The 23337-nt window shown below is 29.0% G+C and overlaps 1 protein-coding gene across 2 annotated transcripts; it reads left to right on the top strand.

The window, feature by feature from the left end:
• Positions 1–17677: 17677 nt before the first annotated feature.
• Positions 17678–21523, top strand: LOC124848718 (beta-glucuronosyltransferase GlcAT14A-like). Of its 2 annotated transcripts, none has more exons than XM_047326483.2 (5): positions 17678–17824; positions 18636–19342; positions 19557–19632; positions 19758–19873; positions 20770–21523. In XM_047326483.2, the coding sequence occupies exons 2-5, from the start codon at positions 18766–18768 to the stop codon at positions 21267–21269; spliced, it is 1269 nt and encodes a 422-aa protein (XP_047182439.1). In that variant the 5' UTR covers positions 17678–17824; positions 18636–18765; the 3' UTR covers positions 21270–21523. The 2 variants fall into 2 exon arrangements, with proteins under 2 accessions (XP_047182439.1, XP_047182440.1); XM_047326484.2 differs by having other exon boundaries at positions 17688–17824; positions 18633–19342.
• The last annotated feature ends 1814 nt before the right edge of the window (positions 21524–23337 follow it).

The raw sequence follows: 23337 nt of genomic DNA, 5'->3' as shown, positions 1-23337 counted from the left end.
AATTTTATTTCTCTTTATAAACATTTTTACAATTACATATAACATTAAGAATTAATATTTTAATTACTTTTATAACTAGGGATATTTTGGTATTCTTCAATTTTTACCAATTAAACAATTTTTTTATCTGTCACATCGTTCAAATACTACACTAATTTTCACAAAATTTACTTCCAAATACACTTTCACTCACATTCAAATCCACTAAAAAACAACAATTAATTCACCCTCAAATCCTCAAAAATTCATTCACTCACTCTCCCTCAAATCAATCCTAAGCGAACACACACTAAGTGCTAGAAGAAGAAGTTACAAAGCGTTGAATCTTAACCTTCTAACTGAGCAGCGCAAAAAGGTGTTAAGCCACATGAGGAAGCCCCTTGCAAAAGGAAATTTGAAGCACCAAAGAAAGGGCCTAAGCTACCAAAGAAACCCTTTAAAGAAGGAAAACTCAGGTGTTGATCACCAAAAGATAGAGTTGAGTTGAGAAGAAAACTCACCTTGAGAGGAAGTATTTGTTGTTGAGTGCTAAATAATGAAGTTAAGCACCACCTAAATTTATCTTTAAATACAAGGCTTTGCTCCTAATTTTAAGCATCCTATTCTTAGCTTCTTTAGGCACCCTCTCTGTATTGAGTGTATAGATTTTATTAAGAGAGGCATAGGAGAGGAACAACAACTCCTAGACCTTAGCTTTTCTATCAACAAGAGTAGTTGAACTCTCTTGTGTTGATGTTAGATGTAATTGAATCTAAGTCTCTTTACTACTACCTCTATAATATTTATGTATGCTCTTTTATTTAATAGTTGTAATATGATTTATGCTTAATGCTTGAATGATTGGTCTCAAATTATGATCCAATCAAACCATCTCATTCTTGTTACAGACTTCCACATGATCTAGAGGGTGGGATGGATAAAAGAGTCATGCACTTAAGGCAATAATTCATTCTACAAAAGTGGAGGAATCACACTGTAGATTTATTTTCAAAGATTGAATAAAATTATCTTTTTGTGAGTTTAACTTTGTGAATTATAAGAGTTTCTCTACTTTTCCTTTGATTCTTATCATGAAAAGATTTATCAAGTGGTAAATCTTCTTGTATTTATCCTTTGGATTCATCCCATTCTAAGTAATTATTCTTATCATGTGATTTTTTTATTTTTTCTTATGTTCCTGTCTTGGTCAACTTTTTATTTATAACATGTTGAGTTTTTTTCCATTGTTTTCTACATTGATCAAGCAATTAGGTCTACATTCCATGGAGTGTTTAGTCTCTGGGATTGATTCTACTGTAATTTCTTAATTGGATTTTGAGGTTAGATGAATAAATGTGTTTGTTCTTTTTTATTCTTGTGATTTATTTTTATTTATGTCTTTTGCTTCTTAATAAAGTAAAAGTAATGATTTTTACATTATAACAAGTAAGAATGGTGTTAAATCTACATAACATATCAATCATATGAGTCCAAAGGTTTTTAATTTTAATTCAGAATTTACTTTTATTAAATTTAGAAACTTTCATGTGATTGAATGAGTTTTTGCCAATAATTGAGGATGTAATTTGATTAAAGGTAAAAACTTTAACAATAATTAATCTAGAATGTACTTTGGTTAATTAGCCTTTTATTTGATATGAGAGGTTAAAGAATAAACATTGTTGATAGGGGGAGCTAAACCTATCCTTTATATCTATATTTTTTATGATGAACCAGAGAATGATTTTATAGTTTCTTGCATAACAAATGACATAACAATTGTCTTATATGTATCTTGTTTGTGCTTGATATGAGAATTCACTTGTATTAAATGAATCATGTATTAAATAGATTAATAATCTCATTTCTGGATGAAATAATCGATTTAACATAATGTATAATCTGTTAGATTTCACCAAATCTCATTGTATGCTTAACTGGGCAAAATGTTTTGTAGTAATCGATTACATAAGTTGTTTAATCGATTTAAAAACGAAAGCAATGCCATTATATGTTTCATAAGTTAGTTGATATGTTTAAAATGGAAATTGGATTGAAAATTTGCTTAAGTACAGGATTAATCGATCACATGAGTTATATAATCGATTAAATAAATTTAATTTGTTTAAATCCATTTCTTTTAATAGTCTGAATTGTCATGATGGTCAAATGAATTTATAACTAGCTAGTATGATTAAATAATTGATTACATGCTCAGGATAATATGTTAAAACAGAAGCAAAACTGTTAAAACAGAAATAAAAACTTAACAGATTACATAAATACCTTAATCGATTATAATGCATCAGGATTCAAAAGAGTGTATATATATATATATATATATATATATATATATATATATATATATATATATATATATATACACATATATATATGCGTCTTGAGCTCTGTTTGAATAGATGAATTTGCTATCAGTTTCAAATACTAATGTTTACATTGAGTTTTGAATACAATAGCGTTCAAAAAGAGATATTGGAGAATCAAGGCTACATTGGTTGCTTATACATCAAGATTCTTTCAAGAAAAGTGGACTAAAGATGTTCTGATTTGATCTGAACTAAAGGAGTGTGACTTGGAGATTAGATTCATCATAGACAATTTGTGTTTGTGTTCCTGTGTAGGTTTGCCTGGGGTTTAAGGGTTGTGAGGGCTCTTGTATTAAGAGATTGAGGATTGTTCATCTCTTGGGTAGCTATATTTATTTTGAGTGTGGTGAGAAGTGAATTGAGAGGGGTATCTCTGTATTTATGTAAACTCAATCAATTTATAGTGGAATCCCTTTAACTCAAGTTGTTGAAGGAGGACTAGATGTAGGCTTGGCATTAGTCGAACCATTATAGATTGCCTGTGTTGATCTTTCTCTCTACTCTTTCTCTTTTATTGTTGATTCATCACTTCTTGTTTATTGATTTCAAGAAAACCTAAGATTTCATAAAGTTTTTTGAAAAAATCAAGTTTTTAAACTTTAATCCAATTCAACCCCGTCTTGGCTTGAGATATAAGGCATTTCTTTTCTAATAGACATGATTAGGCATAATAATATTTAATTGAGAATGTACTTTGGTTAAATTTATTGTGATTAATCTACTAAGTTCTTGCTTTTAATTGAGATTATACTTTAGTTAATTGTGAGAACGCCAACAAATTAATTAAGAATTTACATTGATTATTTTGAAAATCTAAGACAATAATTAACTGAACAATAATTTTTAGATAACTAATGATGAATCCTATTTTAAAAAAACAGTGAAATCAACCTATTTTCTTTATCATTGTTTTTATCTTTTTAAATCTCTTTATAATTTTTTTTCTTTCTATCTTTTGTTACTTCGTTCTTTAATATTTTCTTTATCTTTATCTTTATTAGTTTACTAACCCTTTTATATAGTTTTTCTAAGAACTAATTTGTTAAGATTCAATTTTGTGTTCATTGGGAGACGACTTAGGGTTGAATTTATCCATTTTATTTTGTTGACTACTATCTTAGCAATATTGAAGTTGCTATAGTTTGGTAGCATAATTTGATTGTGTCAAAGACGACGTTATTAGTGTGCTTGGTAGATACCAAAGTAATTTAAGACTGAGTCAATAGAAAGTTGAAAAGAAGTTTTAAGATATATACAAGGAATAAAGAATCACAACCTTACTTATAGGAAATCTGATCACCTTGAGGTGATTGGTTTTACAGATTCAGATGTTGTTGGCTATATAGATTCAAGAAAGTCTACATTTGGTTATGTGTACGTTTTAGTGGAAGGAGAAATTTCATGGAAAAGTGCAAAGAAGTTTGTCATTGTTGCATCCACCATGGAAGTTGAATTTGTGACATGCTTTGAGGCCACAATTCAGGCTAATTGGTTGTGGAACTATAAGTCTGTCATTGAGCCGATAATATTGCCAAACTATTGAAAATTGTTGATAGAGGGAGCAATATTGGTAGAACGGCTGCAACGGAATGGTTAGCGTGGAATAACAAACCAAGAGGGTTTTTAATACGAACGTGTGCCTTTTAATTTCTACTTAATTAAACTTACCAAGCAAATAATAATAACAAATAAAGAGAGTAAGGTTGAGAAAAATTTGCACAAATAATTTTATCCTGGTTCGGATTTTACCAATCATACATTCAGTCTCTTATCTCAAATCAAGATAAACAGTTCACTACCCACAAAACAATTACAAATTACAATCACAAAGAAACAATTTGTAAAAGTTTAGAAACCACCTCTCTTGTTACCCCAAGAGATGAAAGTCACTTCCCCTGTAACCCACAAGGGATGAACACCTCCTCTGAATCTTCACAAAGGATGAACACCTCCTCCGAATGCTTCACGAAGGATGATAGGCTTTTAACTCAACAACAAAAACAACACTCAATCACACTCACTGTGAAAGTTCTCGCTCTATGCCAACAGCCCAAGTTCTCAAAGCCACAACACAAGGGTTCAACAAACCCTAGAACACTTATCACCGCGCACTACAGATAAGATTTTTCAAAATACACTTATTTCGTATTTTGTATTTTGTATTTTAGAATGAGAGTCTCAATCTAATTTATAGAGATCTCACTCAAGGGTACCTCCAAAAATCCATTGTCAACTAATTAACGTGTGATAATCAATTATCCAATTATGGTAATTAATTATGCATTTAATGAATGCACAACGGTAAAAAAAACTTGCTTAAAAATTCTCATAATTGCTCATTATAATCAATTATGGCAAGTCATAATTGATTATTGATAATCGATTATTATAAATTAATAATCAATTATCTTGAGTATAAAATGAGGTTTTCTGATTCAAAATAAATTTTAACACAACCTAAGGCAAACAATACATAGAATCAAATATAAACCACATGCTATACATAAATCTACTAAATTATAAAAGTTTTAATATAAAAACAAGTATTCATGAAGATCTTCCTGCAATAAGAGCACTTGAGACTTGACTTTGAGACATCATCAAAATTTCTGCTCTTTAGCTTTATGCTAACAAATATGAGTGATGAACCCAATCTCTGATGTTTTGGTTTTTGATGATGACAACACATTGACTGTAAAAACACACATATGTTGTAATGACACAACAAAAATGTGTATTTGTGTTTGAAACATATATTGGCTTACAAGTGTTTCTATATGTTTAATACATATTATATCATGTTGATTGGTTTGCATACTATTGTGATCATAACTGTGTTTATATCTTCTGTATGCATGCTAAATGTTTTTAATGAGATAAAACATCAAGCACAAAGCAATTCTGTATGACACAATCGATTACAGTGATATAGTAATCAATTGAATTCATCAGATAACTTATGTTTTGAATTGTGGCAAAACAACAAGTTTTGAATCGATTACATTAAGTGTTAAATCGATTAAAACTCGTGTCTTTGCAAACATCTTTTTGAAATGTGTTGTGATGACTTTTGAAGAGAAAAAGTTTTCAAAATTTGCTTAAGTGTTTAGATTAATCGATTACACTATGTATGTAATCAATTAAGTCTGTTACGTTTTGAAAATTGTTTTATAAAGTTAAGTCATAAATGTTTTAACGATTATATTTTTAAATATGTTGACTAACATTTATTGCAAATCGATTACATTAATTGTGCATTCAATTAAATCTATTTGAATTGTAATTCTATTACATCTGTCACTTATGTAACCGATTACATTACTAACGTAATCGATTAATCTGCTTCTGTCATGAGATAACTATATATTGACACATTGCTCACTGTACTATAACAAGAAGAGAGAATTGACATTTGAAATTTTCATATCTGATATCTTTGATTTAGAAAAGTGTTACAGATGATTGAGAAGCTCCAAGAACCAAGATTCAAAGATTTGGAAGAAACTTGAAGGATTCTTGAGAGAAGAACTGTGGACGTAATTGGCTAATCATACTCTACACTACTGAGGTGTTTCTACATTGATCAAAAACGTGTTTTTGCAAATCTCGAATTGCGGTTCCCTATTCGTGCGTGAATGGAAGAAGAACAAGGGGTTCTTGACTTTGAGAGGTGGTCTCAAAGGGTTCTGCAACAAGGACGTGTGGTACTTTGTGCATGTGTTTTCTTTCTATATTTGATTGTGAGTGGGAGAGGTGTTTACATTGTGAGAGTGTGTTCTCTGTAAAACCTTTAGTGTAAATCTCAAATCATTATAGTGAAAGATCCTTCAATATAAGGTTGATTGGAAGGGTGATTAGATATAGGCATTGAGGCTGAACCAGGATAAAAACCTTGTGTTTGTTCTTCTTTTCTTCTCTCTTTTACTTTGAATTGAATACGTGTATTACTTAGATTACAAGAAAGATTCAAGATCATTCAAAATTTGTGAAAAGATTTGAAAAGCATTCGTTTTTAGTAATCACCAATTCACCCCTCTCTTGGTATTGAGAAACAAGACATTTCTTTTCTAACAAAAATGTATTATGATAATTCTACAATAATCTTCTTTTCTTAGAACGACAAGTATTTCAAAGGTGCTAAACATATGGAATTGAAATACTTTGTCGTTAAAAAAGTTCAGAAACATAGAGTGTCAATAGAAATTATTAGCATCAATCTTATGATTGTTGACCACTTAACAAAAGGGTACCACCCAAATTGTTTGTTGGTCATGTAGAGAATATGCACATTATATCTACATTGAATGTTGAATGTTAATGTTATTAATGTTTATGTGACACTCTGAGCTCTGTAATGTATAAGTTTATGAAATTTATGTTTTCTTCTTTATGTATATTCATGTGAATTATGATGAAGAAAACAAATTATATTATCGTTATTGAATATGACATTTTGTTTGAACTCATTATGGACTTCTCATTGTAAAGTCATATTAAGGAGAAGGAGATAATAAAGTAGTACATGAAAGGGAAGGTGTGGATTGAATGATGTGCAAGTGTCATGACTCTTGTTATTTTGTTTCTTTAATAATGAATAGTGATGAAACTAATTTATGTAAGATCCTTTAATGCACATTACATTTATATATTAAATCATATAGTGTTATGTCATCACATGAGTATGAGTCAAGTGGAAGAATGTTATAATTAATTTACAAATTAATTCAATTATGTAACTCATGTAAAATATTCTGATGGACATTTTATAAAATATAAGTATGTATTAATTATTATGAAAAGTCATAATAAAAATAAAATAAAAATTTACATTAACCAACTTAATTGATATTGGTTAATAAAAATGAATGAGGTTTTATCTAGTTATAAGGTTGTTTCACATTACTCCATAATAAACCATAAAAAAATGTTGGAGAAAGAGAAAAAAAAACAAGGAAAGAAATGTTTCGAGAACAAGAAGATTATAAAACACATTTATTGGATCTGTCGTGAATAAAAGTTAATAACTCGGATGTTAGTAAGTGAAAATCATAAATCTTAATAACTTAAAATAATTATCTAGAATAAATTAAGAACATAAAAAACATACAATTTTTTCTAAGAAAAACATTAAAGATAAGTTGTGAAAAAAAAAACCTAAAAGGAAACATATATTTGCACTTTATAACTGCTTTCTCTGTAATCGTCTCAAGTAGGTCCTCGTATTATAAATGTTCTCGATTAGGTCCCTTATTATGAAAAATTGAATCAATTTAGGCCTTACTGTTAGTTTCATACTAACACCGTTAAAGGGGGTGACACGTGTCAGTTCGTGGTTTTTTTGAATTTTTTAATTATATTTTTATTATTTTTATTTTTATTTTTTATTTTATTTTTTATTTTTTTAAAAGTAAAATTTAAAAATGCCACGTGTCAAACTGATAGTGTGCCACGATGCAATGGTAGTGTGACATGGCACTGACAGTGCCACATGTCATTGTCAGGCCACGTGTCATTGCATTAGTCTCAATTTGGTCCCTGTATTTTTATTATGTTCCAATTTGATCCCTGTATTTTTATTTTGTCTCAATTTAGTCTTAATTTTAAAAATTAAACAATTTTTTCCCTCTTCAAATTCAAACAAAATTTAAATTGTATATAAATCTTAACAAATATTTTTATCAAAATTAATATTTTTAATAAATATTTTTAACAAGATTAAGTTTAATTATATTTATATTTACTTAATCACATAAATGTTAATTATGTTATTTAAATATATCTATAAGGGTTTAAAAAAAAGAGTGACATAACATGCTGGTGTGAATTTTTGTAGTGAAAGTTTCCATGGAAAATCATGAAAGAAGAAACTACCTTTAATTACCGTTGTCACGAAAACTTTCTCCAATTTAAATAACATAATTAACATTTATATGATTAAGTAAATATAAATATAATTAAACTTAATATTGTTAAAAATATTTATTAAAAATAACAATTTAATAAAAATATTTGTTAAGATTTATATACAATTTAAACTTTGTTTGAATTTGAGGAGGGAAAAATTGTTTAATTTTTAAAATTAAGACTAAATTGAGACAAAATAAAAATACATGGATCAAATTGAGACACAATAAAAATACAAGGACCAAATTGAGACTATTGCAATGACACTTGGCCTGACAATGACATGTGGCATTGTCAGTGCCATGTCACACTGTCATTGCCACGTGGCACACTATCGCTTTGACACGTGGCATTTTTAAATTTTACTTTAAAAAAATAAAAAATAAAATAAAAAATAAAAATAAAAATAATAAAAATATAATTAAAAAATTCAAAAAAATCACAAACTGACACGTGTCACCCCCTTTAACGGTGTTAGTATGGAACTAACGGCGATGCCTAAATGGATTCAATTTTTCACAATAAGGGACCTAATTGAGCACATTTACAATACGAGGACCTACTTGAGACAATCCTACAGAAATAGGGATGTTTGAAATGATTAAACATTCTCTATACTCAAACATACTATGAATGAATAATTTTACATTAAGTAAATGTTAATTACTTGTATACAATAGGGGTCATTTGATCCATCCAATCAAGGTCGTTCGGTTCATCCACTTAGGGTGTTGCTCCCTCCACCACCACCACTTCTCCCTCCACCTCCCCAACCTTCTGAAAAAAAAAATTTTAACTCTATTTATTTACTTTAAACTCAAACCCTATCTTTCTATCCATTTTTACTTTTCACTCAGTCCCACCTCCCAACTCTCCTTCTCTCTCTTTCAGATTCTCACCTCCTCAACTCCACCACATTCGTTTGCTTTAATTACAAAAATATTAATATAATAAAATTATATATTTCATATAATTAAACTAATAAATAATTTTTTATATAATTATAAAATTGTTAAAGAATACAAAAACCATATATAAAAAATATATATTATACAAAAACATTAAAACAAAAAAACTAATTATATATAACTGCAAAATACAAAAAAATATAAATATAAACTAATAACAATAAAGATTTTCAAAAATACATTATTAAAATACATCAAAAATATATTCAAAAATAATACATCAAAACATATAAATTATGTTATTAAAATATCTCCAAAATAAATATAAAAAATAAACTAATAAAAATGAACTGGAAAATAAAATGTAACTTTAAACCGATGTGAGCATCCGTCAATGGATGTCAACATCCATTTAAGGCAAAATGGATATCGACATCCGTTTTCCCTTAAACGGACGTTGACATCCGCTGAGGGATGCTCACATCCGTTTAAAGATTATACGTTTATTTTTTTAGGGTTTATTACGCGCCTTCACGACGAATCCTTCAAGCACCACCACACACCGATCTTGGAACGGCTGATCAAATTCTTCCACCACTACTTGCAATCTCTCATTAAGCACACCAGCTAATGAAAGTCCATCACACTTTGAGATCACAATTCTATCACAATTAAAGAATGAGAGGAAGAAGTGGAACGTGAAAAGGAGGAAGAAGAGCACAATGAAACAATGAGGGGACGAACGATAAAGAGGAAGAAGAGTTGCCGCTACATACATGTAGAGGATTGGAGTGGGTAGATGTTAAAAAATATTAACCCTAAAATTTTACTAAGGGTAAAATAGGAATGGAAAAATAAAGAGAGGGGTAAAACAAGAATGGGGTGGTGGAGGGAGCAAGGGGTGGTGGTGGAGAGAGCAACACCCATCCACTTATGGTAGTTCGGTCCATCCGCTACAATAAATGTTGGGTCATAATTGGGCCAGCGTTTAAGTTATTATTGGGCCAGTAACTAACCGAATCTAAAGGTAAGTCTGTTTTTATTTTATTGGATCTGTGCTAGTTTAGGATCTGAGACACTTATAAATATAAGGTCAAGAAAAAATTCAGGTATGTTCTACTTACGTTCGATCAGAATTAAAATACTCAATTGTGATAAATGGTTCACTAAAGTGCTCCTAACTTGCAGGCGATAACCAAACAGAACAAGAAACAACCGAGCAGAACAAGAAAAACCGAGAAACAACCGAACTGAGCACGTGATCCAGACGTTCAGAAGCAAGAAGAACACGCTAGAAAAGGTAAATTTCTCCATCTACAAATTCCTAAAACAATTATTATTACTTAATTATATTAATATCAACTTAAAATATATTTTCACTAATATAAAATTTATTTTGTGGAACTACTATTAAACAAAAGGTATTTTTTAAACTTATATAATCAAATAAATAAAATTAATTCTATTTTCTTTATATTTAACTCTCGTGTATATGAATTTTTTTATATATATTTAAGTTAGAGAGTGTATCTTTTGTTAGGTGAGATTTGACTTTTTTTTTTATATATAAGAATAAATTTGGATAAGTCTGAAGAAGCTTCCAACATTAACTAATTAGGTCGATCCCATCAATTTACGGAACATCAGATCAGACGTGACAGAAAATGAAAGATATTTTTTAGTGGGGTTGTTAGTCAAAGTTGGCATAATAATATAAGGAAAAAACTCTTTTCACAACCTTCATTCTTAGTTATATTCATTCAACTTTAAATAATAATAAAATATTAAATTTATTTATTTAATTAAAATATAAACAAAAATTTGATCAAATTAGTTCTAGAATAACAATAAAAGTTTGTGCTACTTTATAAATTTACATGAATTAATGTTCTTTCAACAAAATGGTATTCTCACAAAAAATCACAAAAGTGAACCAAATTTTTCACTTTGATCAAACTCCTTGAGTCAAATTTGTTATAAGCATGATTTGAAAATAGTAAAACATGAAAGTCACTTTGTTTGGTTCTCAACCCATCAAATTAACTAGAGTTTAGATACCAACCTTTGCTTTGGTCATTATAACAAGAAGTTATGTAGTAATTTTAGTTTTCTCACTTTTTTTATTACTTTACAATTTTTTTTTTCCAAATTCTAGAATGTGCTCTTTGGTTTCATTCTAAATTTCATGTGTCTTTTTTCTTTAACTTTGGTTTATATGAATTCTAAACTTAACACGCTTATATTTAATCTTTATTTTAAATTAATTTAAATAAAAATAAATCTATATAAAATTGTAGACTGAGATTGGAAGAATTTTTTTTCAAATTTAAATAAAAATTATTGAAATATACATTTCCAAATAAATATATTTATTCTTCCGATTCTAAATTCTGTTCTCCGTTTGTCCCATTTTCCATTACATACTGATTCTTTGATCTGATTATAACGTGTCAGGAACTGACTTCTCCAAATAGCACTTCTGGACAGCTTTTTTCTTATCCAAATTTAGCCCAAGATATCCAAATTTGTACTACTCTGTATAATTTTTTCCCCCAGGGCAAGCATTGTCTTTTTTATTTCCTCAGTGTCATATTGTTAATAGGACTAGACATAATTAATAAATTATGGATTTTATGGATTATTTATATTATATTATATTAAAAATTTAAACTATTTTTACTAAAAATTCAGTTATACCATTTTCTAATTTAGTTAAAAAAAAATTATATTTGCAATTCAGTTACCTACTTGAAGTGTCTTTTAATTTTGTTAATGTCTTATCTATCTAAATTTATCTTTCAATCACCAACATCACACAAGAAAACAGTTTCCATAGAAGGTTTTGTCAATGTCAAAGATCCAAGAAGTGAGGTAATTTATTTATCTACCCTCTTTTAAATTGGGTTTTCATTTTTAATCTTTACAATTTATTTTCGCTTTTTTTTTTCATTTTCTCAATTTGTATCCTTTTACTAGTTGATTTTAATGTTTCTATCCAGTTATAATTTAGTTGTTTTATTGTCTTTTTAATTTTTGTGTTGCACTTTACTATTAAAATACATCATTTAATTGTTTTTTATTTATTATTTCAGTATTTAATAGTTTACTCAGTTAATTTATTCAATTTTGGATTGTTATTTTATAATTGATTTTTATCTGATTGAATGAATTCAACTTGTGAACTTTGCATGATTTGGTTATGTTTTAGAATTCAAGGACCATAAACATGATGTCTTCTTAAACAGAGTTGAAGTTGAATCCAAGGATCTCATGTTTTCCAATTCTTTATTTTCTCATTGTTGTTATGATTTTGATCTTTAGAGTTTTCCTTCACTGCATGCTATAAATCATCTTCTAATTGGTAGATATTTTTTGATATGCATTAGTTTAATTTCATTGATTGAAGCTTACGATAATGAATATTATTTCTGCATATAAATTATATTCTTGCATTCACTTTACTTAAGCATAAATTAGCTATGTTGGCAGCTTTGCATCTATATTTTAGGTTTAGTTTCTGTTTTTGCATATTATGGTTCAAATTTAGAATCTTATCATAATCAGGGATTTTTTGTTTTCTTAATAATTAGTTGTTATTAGGTTCAATTCATATTGCCTTAATTGTGTTTGCATTATTAGCATATTAGTTGTTTCGAAATAGTTGCATAATGAAGGGTAAAGGGTTGTTTCAAAGTGGTTGCCATTAGAGGGTGTCATGGTGGTGTTGAACGTCAGGGCAATACAAGTTAAAGTACTACAAAAATATGGATTGGGTGTTGAAGTGTTGTATCGTGGATTTTAGTTAAAGAGTTAAGTTTAAAAAGCTAGGCATTGGTGTACTTCAAAGCGATGCTCCTAGGTATACCGTTTTTTCTTTACTCAAATTAACTTTATGAGAAACTTACCTTATTCAAAAGTGAAGTCATTTATAGGTAGATTCTTACCCTGCATCTTTTCCTTATTATGTCAGTGCTTGTGTACGTGTAATTATTTGAATAAATAATTTTGTCCTAAAATGAATTTACAATCTCTTTATCTGTGTGCATGTTGATTCAACCAACTAAATATATGTATATCTATAATTACATGATTTTGCTTTCTTTCGTTATGATCTTGGTGATACACAATTTTTGAACCATGAAGAGATACCTCTTGTTACTGAAGTTGCCCCGGACTAGAAATCAAAGTTCTCGATAATGATAGTTATAACACCTTATTTTAGGATGTCATGTGTAGTTAATTAAGTTAAGAAAAAACGATTTCGGATACAATTATGAAATAGTGAAAAATTAAAAATTTTATTTCATTATTGTGAAAATAATTAAAATCATGTACAACAATTAATTCAATTACAACCTATGAGGTTAAAAAAAATCTAAACATAAACTCTATTACTTTCTCAAAAACATTTTTGAAAATTCCTATACTATTTTCCCACACGTATCCTCGCTTTGCACAACACCAGCATGATCTGTAACATCATATGCTCCCGTATAAAAACGATCATCGCAAGTAGAAACCACAACCACAAAATACATGGGTGAGCTAATAGAAAATAATACAAGATAATACACAATAACCATATTCATCCACCTTATTCATATATTCATCCCTAATCCATAAAGTCAACCACATTTCCATCACACAAAAATACATTACCACAGACACCAGTGGTCTATCCCCGTATCCTAACACACCACTTATTCATCAAAATTGATCGGTTCTAGTCATACGACACTCAAACTCATCCTTTTCCTGCATTGTACGATTGAAGAGAACATTTTTCTCGAAATCGCACGGTTGAAAAAGACATAATTGGATTTATTAGGTATGATGAAACAATCCCACAAGAACTTCTCCTCACACCCATACAACCAACGACAAGTAATACATTCATGTTCAAACATGACAACAACCAACCACAAAACTCGACAACAAACAACATGTCCAACAACATCTTCAAGTCAACAATCATCCCAAATAGTTTAACTAAACACACATAGCTCGACAATCATAACAAACAACAATTTAACTCAATTCATCATGTACACATACAAACAACAAAGCAAGAAAAAGAAAACAAAAATGAAGAATGTAAGCTCTCCTTAATTAGGTTTTTCGCTGAGATTCTTTCCTACCATAAACAATGCCCTTCCTCAACACCCCTAAACTCTCACAGACCTTGACTCTATCAAACTCTTACTCTCACCCTCAAAGTTTCTATCTCTTTTTTCCTAATGGTCAAAGTTCTATTTTAATACAAATAAAAGGTGTCTAATATAGGAATAACTATGTATCAATTTTTGTGTGTGTGTGTTGAATATAAATATAAGATACTCTACTTATAATAAAAAAATATGAGCTAAGCTCAAAATACTAATAAGGAGTAATAACGAATTAACTAAAGATAAAAGATAACGATAAGATAAATATAAAATATCTATATAATATATCTAATAATAATTTTCACCCTACCTTATTTGTTTAGAAAACTTTTTGAAATAAAATAAACCCTTAAAATAACAACTATTTTATCTTTTACTTAAAATAGTTAATCACATTCATATAATTTTTCACCGAAAACAATTTTCATCCCTAAAAATGTATTTACAAAAATAAAGGTATATTCTTCTTATGTTTTCCTATGATAAGACCTAAGAGAGTTAAACAAACATAACAACACATTCATACTTTAAATATATATTATGTACAAAGTAAGAATACATGACCACCAATCCATATTAAGGAGTTCTAACCAACTATATTACCCTTTACTTTTATAATAATTATCTTTTTTATTTTAAATAATAATTCTCATGACTATTACATTTTTAAATATATTTTATTATTTTAAATCAGAGTTCTCGATACTGATATTGACCATAAAAGTTATTTTATTAAGTGAAATATTAAGCTATTGATTTTTTTTATGTTCAAATATAATCTTGTTGTTCATTAATGATAAGGAATATAACTAAATATTGGGAATTGAATTTGGTTGTCATGATAGCAAAGTAAAATGGAAATGTGTGATGTAATATTATCATAATCATTAATGCAACAAGAGTCACATAGGATTATACCCAGCTTTGGGTTTCTTGACTGTTTGTTATATTAAGTCATTGACAAAAAAAAGAGTTGATAATTGGAATGTATATATCATGCATACAAATTTATTTACATTCAAGCATATAACGACTTAGCTTAATATACTTAAAGACTATGTAAAGTTAAAAATGAAATATGGTAAATTAAGCCATAATTATCACCATGCATTCTATAATTGATATTAGATAAACGTGTCACATAGAGATCAAATTTGACAAGACAATTAAGTCTATTTCCTTTACAACACTTCCTTAAAATCCAATTAAATCTATCTTCTTTACAACAATTAATATCAGTTTTTATTTGTTTTTAAGTGAATTTTCATTTCGTCTTTTAAATAAAGTTGATCTTCAAATTCAAATTCATAAACACATTTATTTACTCCAACTTTATTTATTTTTTGATATATTTTTCATTTTATTATTAATATATACATATACAACTACTAATCAAAATAATTACCTAATCAAATAAAAATTAAATAAACGTCTTCACATTTAAATAATTAAATACAAAAACACTGAATCCTTAACAATATTTCTTCCCATTTATATATTTAAATACAATAAAAATAATTAAACTTATTTCAAATATCTTATTTACAAAAAATAAGACTAATTATATTACCATTTTACAACACCTTCATGAACCTCACAATTTATCTTAATCTTAAATTATTACCTACCCCATATCAAAATATTTTGTAAATTACACTACTTAATTATTTTTGGATAAATTAATATTACTAAAAAATATATTTCTCAAATAACTTAAAAGTCAATTTCCTTAAATCATCATACTCCTTATTATTATTTTATAATGAAGGGAAAACACATTGTACTTTTTGTTTTAAAGGTAACATTTTCCCAATCACATGCATAAAGACATATTTTTTTTCCCTTTCAGAACATAAACGTATGAACACGGCGATTCAATATGAATGACACTGACACGAAAGTTTGAGTTAATACAGTTTTTTAAGAAGTTAATTTAAAAAACTAAAAAAACAAATACGAAAACAAGTTTCTAAGGAACACTCAAATCATGCATTTTTCATGAAATGATTTCGTGTTGGTTAGCATTTTCCTAACATATGTAGGAAACACAGATATATATACATTAATATAATAAGAGAAAACAGCGTGTGTGAATTAAAATGTATAAGATTTTATTCGAAATTCAATTTCTGTCTTGTATTTATTTTTGCAGTTTGATCTCTTTATTTAAAATGTAGTTATCTTTTCTTTCTTTTAGAAAATTTACAATTTTAGTTAATTTTCAATTTAACCTAAGATATAAAAATGGTTATAATCCATAAACCAATTCTTTTTTCATGTAGATTGAGTTAAAAGAAAATCAATATTTTTAATATAGATCAAATTCAACTTGATTCACTTAACCTCTAGGTTAAATGAATAAGAGTTGGGTTGGACCTAGGCTAATCCATAATTCATCATTACCAACCTTTTATTATTTTTTCATAACTTTTTTATTATAAATAGTTATTACTTTTAATAATGTATTTCTAGTTGATATAAGATTTTCAACATATTTCTTCATGCTGAGGTATATATATGTTGTCTGAAAGTGGTTCGACCTTTTATACTAATAAATGAATTTTAAGATAAATTAATCCCACAAAATTAGATTGTAAAATGAGATTTACATTTATTTATATAATCTAAATTAATACTATCTCTAATATTACAATATTACAATACATGTATAAAATAAATTAGAAGACAAAAAATAATTTTAAGTGAGGCAATCACCTAATCAACTAACTAACAGTGAATCGAATTATCTTACAAAATTTTTAATTGTGAACTAGATTAAACTAAACTTATTTTTAGTTGAATTCTTGATGAACTAACGTGTGTGAGTTGAGTTATTACACTTTAATATTTCTAAATTTAATGAATATTTTATTTTGATTAAATTTAACTCAAATTATAAAATTCATGATTGTAAAAAGTAATTTAATTAATTAAAATATAAAAGTAATTATAAAAATAAAAAAATTTGATGAAAGGTATATATATTTTAAAAAAAAATACTAAGTATGTTTATTTTAAAATGAAAAATCAAACTTATATTTTATACTAAATAAAAGAACTAGAGTTGTATTACTAATAGAAATTAATTATTTATCCATTCCATTATCATTCATTACAAGCTACTGCACATTATAAATTTATCCATTTTTACAATAATTATTTTAATAGAAATGAAATCATAAACAATATATTTTTATTAATTAACCATAAACTTAAAAAAGAAAAGTAATTATGTTGCTTGAATTGTAGTTGGCATCTTCTCTCTAGCGCCTTGGAGTAACAGAAATGCCTAAGCTCAAATACAATCGCTTTCTCAGTTTCTTTTACAAATACATGTATAAATAATTATGAAACAGTCACAAACTAAGGCCACCCTTACAACAAAAGAAACCCATCTTTCATTCCAATAAATCATTAAATCTCTATCGGAATCCAGAGTTTTCCCATGATTCCTTCTTCTGCTCTCCACCTACATATGCAGGTTCGTGTCTCAAGTTTTCTTAGGTTGTTTTGTTCATTGATCAATATTATATATCTATATCTATATATATAAATATAACATAAATAGATAGATAGATAATGAGCAATCATGATTTAAACTTTGTTTCATGCATATTTGAACTTAAAATTCAGCCTTTTGTTTATTACCATGATGTTTCTGTTGTCCTATATTTTTGTGTTTCTGTTCTTTGTATGTATCAACAAAACATAAAAGTAAAATAAAAGTTGAATGTTTGATCCGGATGTTTTGTCCATTTTTTTGGTTTATATCATCGTTTCTTTCTCATCGTTTTTGGGATGCAGATTCATTGTTCTTTTCAAAAACCTTTTGAAACCTCAGGAATCAAATTTCTTTGGCACGCCATTAGCTGAACTGGTCTTTGATTTTTCCCCGACGATTTGTTCTAGGTCATTATTTTTCTGTCTATTTCGTTACAATACAATCACTATTTCCATTTGGACTGTTTCTCTTACACATTTTTTTAAATACCTCATTGACAATAACTAGTACAACAGTGTTTTGGTTTTCTGTAGTTGTTTATTCCTTTGCCACTTTTCGATATCTTTTATCCTCCAGACTTGTCTCTTCTGTTAGGAAACGCATGCGGACAACGAATCACAACACATGCCTACACATGTTTGAAAATTTTGGCAATTTAAAATGCCTTATTTATTCTTTATTTATTGGGGCTTAATATGTTTTATTTTGGAAACTACAATTCCTTTTTTTATGAAAACAATGAATGTCAATATTCATTTATTGAATTGAATACATGATTTTGATTTAGCAGACACAGTTCAAAGGCAGAGTGTGTGGAGAAGATATATTAAGAGATACCAATATGGTTATATCAGTGGCTTCTTCTAGGTGGTGAATTTCATGGAATGAGAGAATTGAATAAGAGCACATGATAAGTCTCAATGATGGGGTCCTTTCACGTGGAGAAGAAATGGCAATTTCCTCTCATTATGATCTCATTTGTGTTCATATTCTTTCTAGCCACTTGCTTCAACATGGGGCTTGTATCTACAATTCACAGCTTCAATTCAATATTATTCTTTCTCCCATCTCGCCTAACCATAAACCAATCTGCTCCAGTTTTTGTGGAGACAAAGATTTCTTCTACAGCTCCAGCTCCTACTGTGCTTGCAATTCCTCGCTTTGCTTATTTGATTTCTGGCTCAAAAACTGACTTGGAGAAGCTTTGGAGAACTCTTCTTGCCCTTTACCATCCCCTGAACCATTATATTGTTCATTTGGACCTTGAGTCACCACTAGAGGTGAGGTTGGAGCTTGCTTCTAGAATTGAGAAACAGCCTATTTTCTCTGAGGTTGGGAATGTTTTCATGATTCAGAAAGCTAATATGGTCACTTACAGAGGACCAACCATGATTTCTCACACTCTTCATGCTTGTGCCATTCTGCTCAAGAGAACCAAAGACTGGGATTGGTTTATTAACCTTAGTGCTTCAGATTACCCTCTTGTGACTCAGGATGGTTAGTATCTTATCTATATAATTGTTTCAATTTGCTGTATATATTGTGTCCCAGATGAAAATTTCATTAGTTTTTCTCTACATAACACCACTCTTTAAAGAAATTTTTTTCAACAAAAGGCCAACGGTTCTGATTCACACTATATGTGGTTGCAAATGCTTTTTCTCGTGATTCTTAGATACTTGGACTTACTTGGGTCTTATTTTTTTTTCAGATCTTCTATATACTTTTTCTGGTGTAGACAGAAACCTTAACTTCATTGAACACACAAGTCATTTGGGATGGAAGCAGTGGGTTTCTTCTTTTCTCCTATCCATCTCATAATCAAAACTGAAATGTAGTTATGCACATAATGATGAATTGAACTATTCCCTTCACATGCAATGCACTAAATGAATTGACCCAAACTGTGCAGGGAAAAACGAGCAATGCCTTTAATTATCGATCCAGGTCTTTACAGGAGAAACAAGTCTGATGTTTTTTGGGTTGGTCCTAAAAGAACTTTGCCAACAGCATTTAAATTATTTACTGGTTAGTTTGTCCCTTTTGGTTTTAATTTATTCATCCTTAATAAGTTAGTACTTGGTCACTATTCAAATGTTTAAAATTTTGGTTTTCATTTATTCATCCTTAATAAGTTATTACTTGGTCACTATTCATCCTTAATAAGTTATGTTTATCTGGATTATTGTTTAAAATTTTGCTGTTTAGTCTGACTAGTTACTGAAATTGCAAGCTTTAGACAAGCCTTCTAGGTCAGTCATGACCGAGTAGCTTTCATGTTTTTGAGGGTGAATATACTGTAACAATAGGATTATGTTTTTTCATTCTTAGTTACATCGAAAATTCTAGTTTTTCATGCGTAAAATTTGATGTCATATAGCCATTTCTAATAAGACTTATGACATGTCTGATTTCCATTTTCAAAATCTGTTTTAATTTTCAAGTGAAAAGGTTGGTCAGCTAACTGGTGGAGATTAGTGAAAGGCACAGAACAAAGTGTGAAATTGAGAGAGGTTTAACAAAATGTACACAGATGATGTGAAAACGTCTCCTAATTTTTAATTTTCGATTTTGACTTTTTATTAATAAATTCATATAAGGTATTATCATGAACTTTTACATCTCGACTATGTCGACAATGAAAAATTCACAAATCATCTGATGTCACACAGATCATATCATAAAAAGGAAAAGAAACATGATACAAAATCCCAGGGACTACACCAAACTCACATAAACAGAACACAAGAAAACTCTTACTAAACAAAATGAAAAAATGGGAAGCTGAAACCTATTATGGTACGAGAATTTAATTGCTGAGAAGCATTTGAAAACCATAAAGTTAGAAGAGAATCAAACATGCCCTTTTCTTTCAATTGACTTCTTTTTCTTATGTTAAATAATGGTCGGTATCAACATTGCAGGTTCAGCATGGATGGTTTTATCACGCTCCTTTGTAGAATATGTTGTGTGGGGTTGGGATAATCTTCCAAGGACCCTTCTTATGTACTACACTAATTTCGTCTCCTCCCCTGAAGGCTACTTTCAGACTGTGGTGTGCAATGAGCCAGAACTAGCCAAAACTGTTGTGAACAGTGACTTGCATTATATTTCATGGGACAATCCCCCCAAACAGCACCCTCATGTCCTTACAATCAATGACACAAACAAGATGATTGCAAGCAAAGCTGCCTTTGCAAGGAAATTCAAGCACAATGATCCAGTCTTGGATGAGATTGATAAACAATTACTAAATAGGGAAAAGGAACTATTCACCCCAGGTGGTTGGTGTTCTGGCAATCCGACATGTTCAAAGGTTGGCAACATTTACAAGATTACACCTGGTCCTGGATCTCTAAGGCTGCGGTTCCTTGTAACAAGGCTAACTTGGATGGCGAAATTTGGTCAGAAACAGTGTAAATAGAGATGTTATGGGAATTTTTATTGTTAAAGAGTTAGAGGAGTGAAACAAATTAAGGTCACTTTAATGGCCAGATATTTCACTCCAACATTCAGTCCATACAGGGTACAACAGTCATAGATATGAACATAGTGAAAGTTTACACCTGACACCATATTCAGTATCAAAGGTGGAAAGAGAGTCATAGTGTTGATTGAGAATTTTCGCAATTAGTTAAACAATGTCATTAATTTCAAATTCTAGTAGTTCAAAGATAATTTTGGTAATTAGTTCAAAATATACAAGTAGTTTCAAATACAATAAAAATTTTAAAATCTTCAACCACATTTAAAAAACTGCAAACCACTGTAAACCAAGGTAATTTTAGGTTGTTTTATTTAACTAGCAATAGGTTACAATTGTCAATTAAAAATGTATACACATTTTTAATTGAACACTGTAATAATGATATCAAGTTTATTACTTGTATAACAATATTCATTCAAACAGCATAATTTAAAATATGACATCATATTACATTGTGAGACAAAGATAAACGCAAACATTAATATATTAGATGCAAACTATTACTAATCAGGCAGATTCAAGCAAAACATGTTCCCAGAATGATATTTTTACTCAAATTTAATATTTAAGGATAAATATTTTAATGATAAATATCCACAACATAATTTTTTAATATGAATAGTATGAAAAAATAATATAAGAAGTTATAAAGAGAATAAAAAATTGTAGAAAAATGAAAGAGTTATAAATATGTATAAAGAGTCAAATAAATAAGAGAAGAACAAAGAGTAATGGATAGAAGAAAGATAAGAGTTAGAAGTGAGGAGGATTATATTCTTTTTTAGAGTGATACAATTGTAGGTGTTGATAGCAGTTTAAAAACTGTTATTTTTAGACTTAATTTTGATCTTAAAGACAACATTTATGACTTAGAAACTAGTTTGTAATCATGTTTTTGCTTATGTTTTGGAAATAAGAGACTTGGATGAGTTTTATGCTTGGTTTTCCTTGTTTTTACAGGTTTTAAGATGAATTGAAAGGAAGAAGTGAAGTAGTCAGAAGTTGGACTAAGAAAAGGAAGAAAAAGTGTATAAAAGAAGAGCCACAAGTACCGCTCAGCGCCACTTTTACCGCTGAGCTGCATTTTGGAGTCCTGCAGTCAACGTTAAGGGGAAAATCTGTAGCTGAGCGTCAAATAGAAGAACTGCACTTACCGCCGAGCGGTAATTACCGCTGAGCGCCATTTTATTGGGCCTTGGGCCACTTTTCTGTAATTTTTAGAAGGCTATATAAGGTTTTAGTCGAATTAGGGTTAGTATCTTTGGCCAGAACGAAGCAAAATCACACTTTCTTCACCCCTTGGAGGAGGACTTCACTCTTCAAATTCTAGGGTTCTATCTTTCATTCTTTCATTATTTTTCATCTAGTTTCACCATGATTATGGTGAACTAAACCTTCATTGTTGTTGGGGAATCAATGTAATCCTTTTAAACTCTCATGTATCGAATTGGTTCTTTAATCTATATGCTTTCTTTCATTAATTGTTAGGGTTTTTCTTCTATACTCTATGCATGCTTTGTTTAACTCATTCAATTGCATGATCATTGATTTTATTTGTATGAACACATATAGATAAATCTAAAACTGAAGAAATACTCCCAATAGTAATATTGCCTAGACATAGGGATAGGAGGATTGGTTGCCTTTAAGCTTTTGTGCGAATGTAATGCATGAATAATTGCTAGGGAGACAAGACATTGTAAACTAGTCCTTAAGAGTAGGCTTTCTTCACCGAGACATCGGGTTTAAGGTAAATTAGAAAGTGACATTAACATTAATGAAGAAAGATGAATTCTTGAATACATGAGAGTGGATAGGATGAATTGAAAACCCCAACAACATCATCATTCCATAATTTACATCAATCACTTTTGCTTCTTTTGATCTAATTGATCAATACATGCATTCATATTTAATTTTCAGTATTTGCATTTAAACCTACAAGAATTTGTTCACAAGTCTAATTTAATCAACAAATCACATAACTGTTTAGGCCGCGATGTCC

The sequence above is a fragment of the Vigna umbellata genome, chromosome 9, assembly GCF_029865625.1.
Source record: "Vigna umbellata cultivar VRB3 chromosome 9, Vumbellata_1.0, whole genome shotgun sequence".
Taxonomy (NCBI): domain Eukaryota; kingdom Viridiplantae; phylum Streptophyta; class Magnoliopsida; order Fabales; family Fabaceae; genus Vigna; species Vigna umbellata.
The sequence above is the reverse complement of the archived record's forward strand: the minus strand, read 5'-3'. Positions and strand labels throughout refer to the sequence as shown.